Below are 14,240 nucleotides of genomic sequence, written 5' to 3' on the forward strand. Positions count from 1 at the left end.
GGCTGATGGGGGCTTTACTTTGGGGTGAGGGAGAAAGATACTAGTGAGGGGGGAGATTTTAGGGACTGGATGTAGAGGCTGGTGAGGAGGGAATAGGTGATAATGGGGAAAAGTTAGACTTGATGGAGAGATCCAGACTAGTAGAGAGAGACTGGTTTGGAGGTAGAAAATGAAACTAGTGAAGAATTAGATTGGAGGCATAGGGAAGGCTCTGTGGGGAGATGGTAAGGAGATTGCATAGCTAGAGTATCCACTCACCCACCAAAGACTGAGAACCTCTGGTTCAGGTCTGTGTTTTCATTTGAACATTTGAAACTGAAGTCTTGAGATTAATAACAGAACAATTTATTTATGACATATTTTCATGGTTCCTAACCTAACAATACACATTTTTAGTACATCTACCACATTGCATGTGGGAATCTGTTATAAGGCATTCATCTTCCTTTCTAAACCTGAACAAGCTCCTTAATAAAAAGTACTTTTCTGTTTGCTATAAATTACTACCTTTAGATTTGTCCATGTGTAGAAAGAGAATGCTGACATACCTCTTTTCTAGTAAACAAGTGTTCATAAATCCTATTGGGTCTATCCAGGTGTGACACCAAATGAGAGAGAGGAAACTCTTGATTTAAGATTCATCACACTGATAGCAACCAAAATGGTTCCATTAGCATTAGAGCAACTTTCTTTGGCAAAATATTGTTGGTAAAGATTAGATGTTTTCTTCACCATTATCTCCTCCATTTGAGTGAATGTTATTTTTTGCATTCTTCTTCTCAACAGCCAACTGTATATCAAGTTGTCTGAGCTGCTTCAGGAAGCCCCGATTGGGAAGGATGCATCTGTGCTTTAAAACTTGTTCAATGGCATCTACAACAGTCATGTTTTTGTAAATCATCATGTAGGCCAAGACTAAGGCAGCTGATCGACTACGTCCCATTGCACAATGCACCAAAATTTTATCTACAAGAAAAATGAAGTCGTTAATAGCAGCTTAGAAGAATTATGTTGAATGTTTTCACTGAAGGAAGTTGCATGCAAATGGTATATGTATACATATATTATGTGAGTTATATGTCTGTGTATAAATATATTTCTATATACACACAGCTTTTCATATGCTAGATGGAGAATAGTTTGAATCCCTAGCTGTTCAAACTTGTCTTTCTAACTTAATTTGCTATACCTTTTTAGTTTGTATTGCAGTTTTATTTAAAGTATAATTAGTGGCTTCTATTGTCTTTAGATATAGTTAATTAACCATCTCTGGCTTTATTCGTTTAAATTAATTTAGCTGGTAGTCAAATAGTGGCAAATATCTGAGGTTCAATAAAAGTCAATAAATGATAGTCATGGGATATTTATTCAAGAAAATCAGTAGTCATGAATTGGAAAAGAAAATGAGGAATATTCAGGTGCAATCATCGTAGATTCTTCATGAACACATTGTGCTGCACCCAATGGCGCATTCACAAAAACACCCGATTACCTAAATATATGCCTTTTATTACACTGCCAGATTGCTTAAATACTAACGAATGTTTATTCTTGGTTGAGGTTACCTAAAGGATGACTCCAAGCACTGTGACAGCCAAGCAGCTTCCCCTTACTAATTGTAGGGGTGATATTGACATTTAAGTTTTTTAGCATATAGAAAAATATAAAAGTTAGCAACAATAGCTCCCTTCTGCACTTGTAAAATATAGCACTTAACATTTTTTTTGTTTAGCAATCCTATTTTTAAATACTGTGAGATTCTTAAATAATAATTGCTTTCAAAGGCTAGTGCTGCTCTTCCTATTAGTGATCACAGTACTCACTTTTATAGAAAATATTTTGCATAGCATAACAACTGGAATTTCATCTATAGCATACATTCCATCTCTGTTACTCAAATATAAACCTAGTTTTCTTTTTTATATATTGCTTGTAATTGTAGGCAACATAGTTCACAACAATGCCTTGGGCATTCTCGGTCACACCTCTATCACTCACACTTTGGGTCTATATGCTTTCTGCATCTATGTAGATATATAATATCCTAAAGAACTGTCACCTCGGGTAAATATTGAACAAGTTAATACTGGAAGCACTTAGACTTATAAAGTTACATGGAGTGGCATTTTCAATATGACATCTAAGTCCAATTCAAGTGGGGAATATAGCAATTTTCAAAACCGAAAAATCTCTTTTTTTTTTTTTTAAATAGCTATTTGCTAGATGTTTTTGTGCTCTCTGCATTTATCTTTTGTGAAAAAAAAAAAAGTCCAAGTGAAAAATGCACAAAATCAATCCATTGGGATGTGGGAGGAGCCAACATTCTTAGACTGGCCACACAGACATCCTGCAAAGCAAAGGGGCACCCTAGGGGGCACTGCAGTGGACTTCAAAATAAATGCTCCCAGGTATACATCTCACAGTTGCTCCCTTATCTTGTCTGCTGAGCCCCCCAAAACCAATTATCCCCAACTGTACTCCACTACACTAGCCCTTATGGATGAAGGTGGCACCTCTATGTGGGTACAGTGGGTTTCTCATGAGTTTTGGAGGGCTCACAGTTTCCACCACAAGTGCAACAAATAGGGGGAGGTATGGGTTTGGGTCCATCTGTCTGCACTGCACTGCACCGCACCGCACCGCACCGCACCCACCACTAGACCACTCTAGGGTCCTGCATGTTGGTCTAATGGACCTGAGTATAACATATGAGGTTGGTATGTAATGCTTTTATTCACATTTTTGGGGGGTTGGTGACCACTGTAGGAGTAAGGGGAGGCCATCCCTGATTCCCTGCAGTGGTCATTTGGTCATTTAGGGCACTTTTTTGTGGCTTATTCATGAATAAAACAGGTCTAGACCAAAATGTCCAACTTATAACCCTGGATGTTTTTTGTTTTGTTTCATTATGGTAAAAAAATGTCCAAGTGTTAGGAATGCCCAGATCCCAACCTTAATATGCCCCTGACATGCCCCCTTGTGATTTGAACACACGTCTGACAGACTTCATAGAAAAACGCCTAAAAATTGTTTTTGAAAATACCAATTTGGACATTTTTGTGAGGTAAGCATCCAAATCCAGATATATGCAACTTCTTGGTTGTTTTTCTCTTTTGAAAATGAGCCCCATGGAGGGGCATAATCGAACGTGAATGCCCATCTTCATCTCTGAGGACGGGTCCACGAAGGGGTGGGCCAGACCGTATTTTCGAAAAAGATGGGCGTCCATCTTTTGTTTCGATAATACGGTTTGTGCCGGGCAAATGCATTGCATTTGGGCGGAGTTGAGCTGGGCGGTATCGGTTTTCAGTGATAATGGAAATCGAAGGCTCCCAGCTCAAAAACAAACACATCCAAGGCATTTGGTCATGAGAGGGGCCAGGATTCGTAGTGCACTGGTACCCCTCACATGCCAGGATACCAACCGGGCACCCTAGGGGGCACTTGTAACAAAAAAAAAATTTAAAATACCTCCCAAGTCCATAGCTCCCTTACCTTGGGTGCTGAGCCCCCCAAATCCCCCCCCCCCAAACCCACTCCCTACAACTCTACACCATTACCATAGCACTTAGGGCTGAAGGGGAACACCTAGATGTGGGTACAGTGAGTTTGGAGGTCAGTTTGGAGCGCTCCCATTTACCAGCACAAGTGTAACAGGTAGGGGGGGGATGGGCCTTGGTCCACCTGCCTGAAGTCCACTGTACCCACTAACAACTGCTCCAGGGACCTGCATACTGCTGTGATGAAGCTAGGTATGAGGCTGGCATACAGGCTGGAAAAAAAAGTTTTTAAAGTTCTTTTTTTTTGTGGGAGGGGGTTAGTGACCACTGGGGAAGTCAGGGGAGGTCATCCCTGATTCCTTCCAGTGGTAATCTGGGCAGTTGGGGCACTTTTTGGGGAAACATCAATTTTTTTTTCTCCCTTTGGCAGTTGTTTTTTTGCTGTTCCTCTTTTTAGGGTTCACTAAAGAAACCAGTGATAGAAGCCAACTTTTGGGGTGGTTACATTGTGGGACCCGCTGTGGCAGTTGAGGTTTAATTGTTTAAAGAAAATTCAGTTGGTCCTTATTTATAGGCATCTTAATATGTGAACCCCTAACGCCACCTATTTTGTAAACGGTAGGGATTCACGCACTAAGGGGTCCTTTTACTAAGGTACACTAACGTATTTTGCATGTGCTAATGATTAGTGTGCACTAAATAATAAGATGCCCATGGGAGTCTTATCATTTAGCACACGCTAAACCCGTTAGTGCACCTTAGTAAAAGGACCCCTAAACCTGCACTAATTGGTTAGCATGTGGCAATGTCAACATACTAACACGCCCCATCCCCAGACATGCCCCCTCCGTGAAAATATTTGTAAAATATTTTAGTGCGTGGTTTGCACGCACATTCAAAAATTACTGTGGGATACCTCAGCATGCCCCGCGGTACACCATTTTAAGCTGCGGTAAGGATGTGTTAGTGCTTACCACAGCTTTGTAAAAGGGCCCCAAAGCCATTATTCTTTTCAGTTCAGTTTCTCTATTTTTGTTTTACCTTGTACCTTGAAGTGAGAATTTATTTTAATTGTTATTCTATTATCAGGGTTAACAGTGGCAATATTTCTTAATTTTTTTCCTTAGGGGTATGGCTGAAAGCTTCACTATGCTGACCTTGACAGATCTGAATAGTGAGACACCACTTATAGGGGGTAAAATTTTCAAATGTTGATACATTTGCAAACCTTTGTTATCTTATCATGTATCTTACACATTGAAAATGCCTCATTTTAAAGATAACTATCACAATACACTGCATGATACCATCTGATAAAGAGGCAGATGACTTTTCTTTACTGCTAAGCAAGTGTCATTAGGTTTGATTTTCTTACTTTCTGGTTTATTCAGTGCTGAATCAATAAACTTTGCAGCTGGATAAAAGAATTCACTGAGATTGAAGCTGGGCAGATCTTCAGCTTCTACACCATAATACTCAATCACCATGTCACTGTAATACTCTGCACCAGTGCACACGTTCCAGCGCCCATGGGCAGCATTGAGGATATGGGTGAAACCCATTTTTTCTAGGTTGTAACGATCCAGTGCTGTTTTCCTGAAAATAAATAGCACAGAAACAGCATAACAAGTTTCAAATAAAAGACATTTTAAAACATTTTCTATGCTTAGAAGATAAACTGTACAAGATTGACAGTGTTTAAAACTCCATTTTTATGTCATGAATTTCTAGTTGCACTAAATCATCAAGAGAAGATTTAAAAGGCACCTCTGATCTTTAGAGGTATTTAAATCTAAGGGGGAAATGTATCCAGTGAAAGATCACCTTTTTTTGTGCATTGATTTACTGTCAGATTCAGCAACCTGTGGTATCACAGTCCTGCGGGTTGCTGAATCCCGGGTTAAAAGAAGAATGCTGCTTGTGACCAGGGTCTCTCCTGGCTTAAGGTCCACCTTGACTCAAGCCCTTACTACCCCCACTCCTAAGGTAGCCCTCACCTCCACAAAGAGCTACCTTGACATTGGTGGTCCAAGGACAGTCTTCGGGCAGGAATGATGCCCAGTCACTCCTGTCCAATCCAGTGACGAGGGTGAGGGCTACCTTTGAAGAGGGGGGTGGGGGAAGGTGGTAGGCAGGGCTTGAGCGTTGGGCCGTGAAATAACCCCAACTAAAAACTAGGGTTATTTTACTGTGATTTTTGGGCCCTAATGTGGCTTGTCATGTATCACTGCAAGTTAGGGTATTTGCATAGTAATAAGATGCAAAACACGGATTACTGTTTAACCTGCAGGGACTTAAATACTGCCATAATAATTTTGGTCAGGCAACATTAGGGTCATTTAAGTCATGTTAAGGGACAACTAATGTGACTTAAAGTCCTAACACTGCTTGATAACTACTGCCCCTAAATAGGAAATGTTTCTTTTTTATATGGAACTGTATACTGCTTCTATATTTATTCTTGGATCATGTATTTTGTTAAAACTCCCAATAGTTTTATTTGACACTCTACCTCCCTTTCCCCCCTGTTTTTTGTTCTTTATGATCCTCATGCCAGATAATATGCCCAGATGATACCGGAACCCTTGCCAGCTTCTGTAACTAAATCTCCTGTGGATGGTTATGATTGCCATCTTCCTTCCATTCCTTGGTTTCAGTGCTTCGGTTCAGCAGTGTGCTTCAGCCCTCTTGTTTTCATTTGTCCTAACACTATTTTTACTATCAAGCGATGATATAAACCTTATAATGACTGACGGGTTTCCCAATAGAAAAATGTTCAAATGTGGGTAATTTTGTAACATCCATCTTGTTTCGATAATACGGGTTTCCCTGCCCCTCCACCGGGACATTTTGCGAGGACGTCCTCAGCAAAACTTGGGCGTCCCTTTCAATTATGCCCCTCTATGTCATGTCCAACAAATGCAGCAGTTTCACTTGGTGCTAAATACTGCTTTAATCTTGTTATAATCGTAAGTCCTAATTTTTTTATAAACGCATATAAACGCATATTCAAAAAAAGAAATCCACCAGCATTATTTTGTACAAAAGATCTTTTCAAAGAACTTTATAGAAATAGGACTTATTTGGCAATCACTGTTCCTTGAAAATAGGGTATAGCAGGTATAATTCCAGAACAAAGCCGATGTGATCATGTTCTGAGACCAAGCTCTGCACCAGGACACAACTGATGTTGCAAAATTTTAAAAGCATCACAAAAATTCCTTTTGTTAAAGAAAAAAAACTTTTTCAGCAAAAGCACACTTGCATTCTGCCTGATTATTCCAGGGCAGCATGTGTATTTTTTCTAAAAGAAATTTTTGTGATGCTTTGAAAATTTTTTTTTCCAAGTTTAATTTCTTTTATTGATTTTTGAGACAAATACAATCATGAGCTCACAACATAACAACAAGTAACATTTTACAAAGTAAGGCAATACTGGAGCTCACATGTAAGATGTAACTATCCATATCTAGGGTTAAAATTAAGTTAAGAAAAGAGATAGGCGGGGGGGGGGGGGAGCATGCATAGGCCATATAGAGGGGCATAATTGAACGAAAATGCCTATCTCCATGGGCGTTTATCTCCAAGAACGGGTCCGTGAAGGGGCGGACCGAACCGTATTTTGGGAAAAAATAGACGCCCATGTTTTATTCAACAATGTGTGAGCTGGGCGTTTTTGTTTTTCAGCAATAATGGAAAATGAAAGCGCCCAGCTCAAAAACGAATAAATCCAAGGCATTTGTTCGTGGGAGGGGCCAGGATTCGTAGTGCACTGGTCCCCCTCACATGCCAGGACACCAACCGGGCACCCTAGGGGGCACTTTTACAAAAACAAAAAAAAAGGTAAAAGAACTCCCAGGTGCATAGCACCCTTCCCTTGTGTGTTGAGCCCCCCAAATCCCCCTCAAAACCCACTGCCCACAAGTCTACACCATTACTATAGCCCTAAGGGGTGAAGGGGGGCACCTACATGTGGGTACAGTGGGTTTGGGGGGGTTGGACGACTAATAAGCATTAAGCAGCACAATTGTAACAGGTAGGGGGGATGGGCCTGGGTCCACCTGCCTGAAGTCCACTGCACCCCCTAACAACTCCTCCAGTGACCTGCATACTGCTGTCAGGGAGCTGGGTATGACATTTGAGGGTGAAAATAAAAAGTTGAGAAACTTCATTTTTTGTGCTGGGAGGGGGTTAGTGACCACTGGGGGAGTCAGGGGAGGTCATCCCCGATTCCCTCCAGTGGTCATCTGGTCATTTAGGGCACTTTTTGGGGCCTTATTCGTGAAAAAACAGGGTCCAGGAAAAGTGTCCTAAATTCTAGCTAAAAACGCATACTTTTTTCCCATTATCGGTGAAATGCGCCCATCTCTGTTCGGCAGATAACCACGCCCCAGTTCCGCCTTCGCCACACCTCTGACACGCCCTCATCAACTTTGTCCGCATCCGCGACGGATTGCAGTTGAAAACGTCCAAAAATCGGCTTTCGATTATACCGCTTTATTCGTTTTTGTGAGATAAACGTCCATCTCCCGATTTAGGTCGGAACTTGGGCGTTTTTCTCATTCGATTATAAGCAGGATAGTCATGTCCTGATGCAGAGCTTTATCTCAGAACGTGATCGTGTTGGCTTTTAAATGGAATTGTATTTGCTGATTATAACAAGATTAAAGCAGTAAACGAGAGTGCTGTGTTCAGCACCAAGTGAAATTGCTATGGTTGTCGGGCATGACTTATTGCCCTTTATGATGGTACCACCATACTAAAAAAAAAAAAAAAAAGATTAAAAGAGACTCATAATAAAAGACTCATTCATATAAATATTTTTTTCACTAGTACAATTTTTTTTAAAGAATTATTATATGGCTGGAGTGTGTTAGAGGTTTTTGTGATATTCAAGCCTTTACTTCCCTTAAGCTAAGAGATTTATATTCTATAAAGGCAACATAGGCTTGTATGGCATTTATAACAAAAGGCTCCTATTAACAGAGTAGAGGAGTAGCCTAATTTTATTTATTATTAGGATTTATTTACTGCCTTTTTGAAGGAATTCACTCAAGGCGGTGTACAGTAATTGTTAGAGCAACAAACTTGGGAAGCAGGGGTGACAGGTTCAGTTCCCCTTGTTGCTCCTTGTGTTCTTGGGCAAGTTACATAATCCTCAAACCACTCTTACAAATTTACCCCCCCACCCTTTTACAAAGATGCGTGGCAATGCCGACACAGCCCATTCACTTTGAATAACCTATGAACTACCAAATGGCAGTTTGAGCAGGAAGCTCTGTGCTTTTACCAGTCTTTATTTGCAATTTAAAGCAGTAACCTGAATGCCAGATCTGCAGTAAACAAATCAGCAATTCTAACAGACTGGTTCACGTCAGAAAATCTTGACCTACTTTTCATAACTGAAACTTGGATCCACGACCAAAAGGACCCCATCATCCTAGACCCGTACCCTCCAAAATCACACACTGGATCAGGACGGGCAAGAGAGGCGATGGCATAGCACTAATCTATCATTCCAACTTTACCACTGAAACCACTGCTGAGTCCATAACACCTCAACTTGAAATTGCCTCAATCAGAATCCACAGCAAAACCAGTGGTGTGCTGGAGCCGGCTCGCACCGGCTCGCAAGAGCCAGTTGTTAAACTTTCTACCGACTTGCGAGCCGGTTGTTAAAAATGGCGAGCCGGCTCTGGCTCTCCTCCCTCCCTCCGGATCCGGTCCCTCACCGACTCCTTGTCCTTCTAATTCTTCGGGGCAGGCAGTCTTGCCTGCCTGCTGCCAACTGACTCTCCCCCGCTGCCGATTCGCGCTTTAAAAATGGCCACCAAGACTTCCAGAGGCAGCCTAGAGAGACTTCTTCTGAAGTCTCAGCGGCCATTTTGAAGCGTGAACCGGCAGCGGGGGAGAGTCAGCGCTAGCAGTGGGCAGGCATGATTGCCTGCCCCGAAGAATTAGAAGGAAAAGGAGTCAGTGAGGGACCGGATCCGGAGGGAGGGAGGGAAAAGAATTCGCTGAACAACTCGGGAGCGAGTGGCAGCAGAGAGAAGGGAGTCGCTGGGCATGGGTGGATGGAGGGGAGAGAAGAGTCACTGGGTATGGATGCATGCAGGGCAGGGGAGAGGAGAGGAGGGTCACTGCTGGACATGGGTGGGTGGAGGGTCACTGCTGGACATGGGTGGGTGGATGGAGGGCAGGGGAGAGGAGGGTCACTGGGTATGGGTGCATGCAGGGCAGGGGGAGGGAAGGGTTGCTGGACATGGGTGGATGGAGGGCAGGGGGAGAGAAGGGTTGCTGGACATGGGTGGATGGAGGGCAGGGGAGAGGAGGGAAGAGAGAAGAAATGCTGGACATGGATGGAGGGGAGGGAAGAGTGAGGAAGGAGATGAGTTGAGGGGAAAGGAAGAGAGGAGAAAACTGCACATGGATGAAGAAAATAGGCAGAAGCTGAGGACCAGAAATGAAGAAGAAAAGAGGAAAGGAAAGAAATAAATGGAAAGGAAGCCCTTGAAATGGAGTTAAGAGGACAGATAGTAGCAGAATTGGATACTGAGCCAGCATGATCAGAAAAACAGTCACCAGACAACAAAGGTAGAAAAAAATCATTTTATTTTCATTATAGTGTTTGGAATATGTTCACTTTGAGAATCAGGTGCTCAACATTAAAAGTTTATTTACTTATTTATGGCATTTTATCGCTCAATAATCATGAATTAGATTGGAACCTGGGATCATTTAATTTTTTTTCCTGAAGGAATGCATTGCCACCCCCCCCCCCCAGGCTCTCTCCCCGGCTATAGCCAGCTCTGCAATTTGGGGGGGGGGGCGCAGAGGGGGACGGGGGGTGCAGAGAGGGACGGGGGGCACAGAGGGGGACCGGGGAGATAGCCTGTTGTTAAACATTTACCACTGAGCAAAACCCTAAATGACCAACTGAACTGTGTCCTGATTTATAGACCACCTGGAAACTGGAACAAAGGTCAAACTAATCTCATGGACTTATTTCTAACACATGTGTAACGAATCCCAATATACTAGTATTAGGAGACATTAACCTACACCTAGAAGACCCAAACTCGACCCACACACGAGAATGCAAGGAATTCCTCCACCTATGGGATCTTGAATGGCTACATATGGAAGCAACTCACGTCAAAGGGCACACACTCGACCTCATCTCACACAAACCCTCAACAGACCAGAACATAATAATAACAGGCATTAAATGGACAGAAACACCATGGACTGATCACTACAAACTGAATTTATCCCTAAACTGCTGAAAGAAGGGATCATAAAGCACACAAGAGCTCATAACCCACAGCACAAGAGGTCATGTAGACACAAAAACATTGTGGAAACAGATATACAATAATGACTCATCAGCACAAACAGACTCCATATACTACTTCGCAGAATGGGTTAAAAGGTGCAGAAACATATTAGACGAAATAGCACCCTTGCGAACAAGAACCTCACATAAGCTTAACTCACTACCATGGTTTAACAATGTTCTGAAAAAGCTAAAAACGCAAACCAGGAAACTCGAACGTGCATGGAAAAAAACAAAAGATGAACACTCACTCAACACATGGAAACAACCCCCCCAAAAATACATATACACAATAAGACAGGCCAAAAGATCATACTATAAAACTATAAAAAATCATCCCGCACATTCCTTAATCTTCACTTCCCCAACTGCAAAGGTCTAAAATACAAACTAACACATGCCTCAACCTTTTCCTACCTGAGCACACAATTCTGGAACGCGTTACCGCGCAACTTAAAAACTATTTATGAGCTAACTAACTTCCGCAAACTACTGAAAACACATCTCTTTGACAAGGTATACCACAAAGATCAACATATATATCCAGATTTGACTTATAATTTCTGCTTGTTAAACTATTATCATGTTTTTCTATTATCATGTTACCCAAGATCTTTCTGTAATATTACTTGTCTATTTTCTTATAAATCTCCACTATTCATGATGTATTGTAAGCCACATTGAGCCTGCAAAGAGGTGGGAAAATGTGGGATAGAAATGCAATAAATAAATAAAAAATAAAAAATAGGAACAGACTACAAGGACCCGAAGAAATTATACCAACTCATGAACAAGCTCCTAGACACCACCTCGGTCACTACAACAAATACAGACATCCCATCCACAGACGAACTTGCTAAATACTTCAATGAAAAAATTGTAAACCTACACAAGGCACTCCCTCAGCACAGCGCCGACATTGAAAACTTCCTTGATGAGCTAGACCCCACCTCTAGAGAATACCCAGCTGACCGAATCTGGTCAAACTTCACTCTCCTTACCATCGAAACAGTTATCCAGGCGATTAGTAGCTTCTCCAGTACTCACTGCAAACTTGATACTTGTCCCAACTACCTAATAAAATCTGCCCCTGACCGCTACATCATAGACCTCACATCCGACCTAAACTACATGCTCCAACACGGACTCTTCCCAAAAGAAAATGGCAATATCCTACTCACCCCAATACCAAAAGATACCAAGAAGAAAAACAAATGAAATCACTAACTACCGTCCAGTAGCATCTATCCCACTGGTAACCAAACTGATGGAAAGCTTGGTAACCAAACAACTAACTGACTACATAAACAAATTCTTAATATTACACGAATTACAATCAGGATTCTGCCCCCTCCACAGCACCGATACAGTACTAATTACCCTCCTAGCCAAATTCAAGCAGGAAATAGCAATAGGCAAAAGCATCCTTCTCCTCCAATTTGACATGTCTAGTGCATTCGACATGGTAAACCATGAAATACTACTTAGACTACTCGACTACTTTGGGATCTGTGGAAACATACTTAGCTGGATCAAAGGTTTCCTAACCACGAGAATATATCAAGTGAAATCAAACTCAAAGCTATCATCATCGTGGAAAGCTGACTGCAAAGTACCCCAAGGATCACCACTATCACCAATCCTTTTCAACCTAATGATGACTCCACTAGCCAAGTCCTTATCCAACCAAGGCCTCAACCCATTCATCTATGCAGACAATGTCACCATTTATATTCCCTACAAACATGATCTGACAGAAATCACCAACGAAATCAAGCTCATCTTCAATATCATGGACTCATGGGCAAATGCATTTCAACTAAAACTAAACAAAGAAAAAACACATTGTCTCATCCTCTTCTCCCAACAGCGTAGATAACTCAACAAGTATCAACACCCCAGGCCACATCTTCCCCATCTCAGACAGCCTGAAAATCCTTGGTGTTACATTAGACCACAACCTAACATTAGAAAGCCAAGTGAAATCCACAACAAAGAAAATGTTCCACGCAATGTGGAAACTCAAACGTGTGAAACCATTCTTCCCGAGGGAAATATTTTGCAACCTGATAAAATCAATGGTACAAAGTCACGTAGACTACTGCAACGGAATCTACTCAGGATGCAAAGAACAAATCCTAAAGAAGCTTCAGACTGCCCAAAACACGGCAGCCAGGCTGATATTTGGTAAAACACGATTGAAAGCGCAAAACCCCTCCGAGAAAAACTACACTGGCTCCCAATCAAAGAGCATATTGCCTTCACATCTAAGTCATCACGAACATACCTAAATATGCACTACCGTAGCTGCAAAGGCCTCAAATACAAATCAACTTACGCATCCAGCTTGTCCTACATAAGTACACAACTGTGGAATGCATTACCGAAAGCCTTGAAAACAACATACAACCACCTAAATTTCCGGAAATTACTAAAGACCAACCTGTTCAAAAAGGCATACCCTACCGACCCAACCTAAAAGCCTGATCTTTGCAACACAACAAAAGTAAAGTATGTACTGGACATAACACAACTCTTCCGTTGACTGCTCCACACAAACTTTTATTACCATAACACCACTTTGTATTTGTTCACACCGGAGTCTGTGAATGCATTTCCGGCACTATGTAAGCCACATTGAGCCTGCAAATAGGTGGGAAAATGTGGGATACAAATTCAACAAATATAAATAAATTGCTCTCGCAAAGAGCTGGGAGAATCTTGTGAACGAGCAGAATCGTGGCCAAGCAGAAGTTGCAGGATTCAAGGGACACTTCCTGTGGAGTCTACAAACTACAGGGGTGCATATGATGCAGGGCCTAAAGGCCAAGCACAAGACTTTCAACTGTGCCCTGAAAGGTATAGGCAACCAGTGAAATGTTGCTAAAACAGGAAAGAGAAGATCTCTAAAAGGTATACCTACCAGCAAATGAACTATCACATTCTGCAACAATTAGACTATGAAGGCTCTTCAGTGGCAAATCCAAAATTGGGGAATTACAGCAATCAACCTTAGAAATAATCATCAGTTGGACTATGTATCTAAACTGGGCAGCTGTCAAAACAAGTTTCAGGTTCTGTGCTATCTTGAGCAATTTCCAGTCTCCTCTCTGTTTGTTATATGCTTCTCCATCTTCAAAGCAACATCTATATAGATCTCGATTTTTTTTTTAGAAATGGTTTATATTGCAAAGTCACATTTTCCTAATTAAGTTTTAAAATGTACTTGAGTAACAGCAGAGCCTCCCACCCCCTAGCCACAATCTGATCTTTGATGACTTTAAAGTCAATGTGACGGGCAATCCTATAACTAAGCATCCCTTGCAAATGTAAATACTGAGAAAATTAGTGCTTGCATTTAAGCACCCTAAGAATTTTATAAGGGCATAGGTGGGGCTTCTGGT

General features: G+C 41.7%; 1 protein-coding gene across 1 annotated transcript in view; it reads right to left on the minus strand.

Moving 5' to 3' along the window:
• Positions 1 to 323: 323 nt before the first annotated feature.
• The window catches only part of LOC115471273, an 87,791-nt gene continuing 73,874 nt past the window's right edge, over positions 324 to 14,240 (minus strand). The window contains exons 7-8 of the mRNA XM_030204975.1: positions 4,876 to 5,096; positions 324 to 966 (exon numbers count right to left, since the gene is read on the minus strand). Coding sequence (XP_030060835.1) covers positions 716 to 966; positions 4,876 to 5,096 — 472 coding nt within the window. The 3' untranslated portion in view covers positions 324 to 715. The remainder of the gene's footprint in view (positions 967 to 4,875; positions 5,097 to 14,240) is intronic.

This window comes from Microcaecilia unicolor, chromosome 5 (genome assembly GCF_901765095.1).
Source record: "Microcaecilia unicolor chromosome 5, aMicUni1.1, whole genome shotgun sequence".
In the NCBI taxonomy this organism is placed as follows: domain Eukaryota; kingdom Metazoa; phylum Chordata; class Amphibia; order Gymnophiona; family Siphonopidae; genus Microcaecilia; species Microcaecilia unicolor.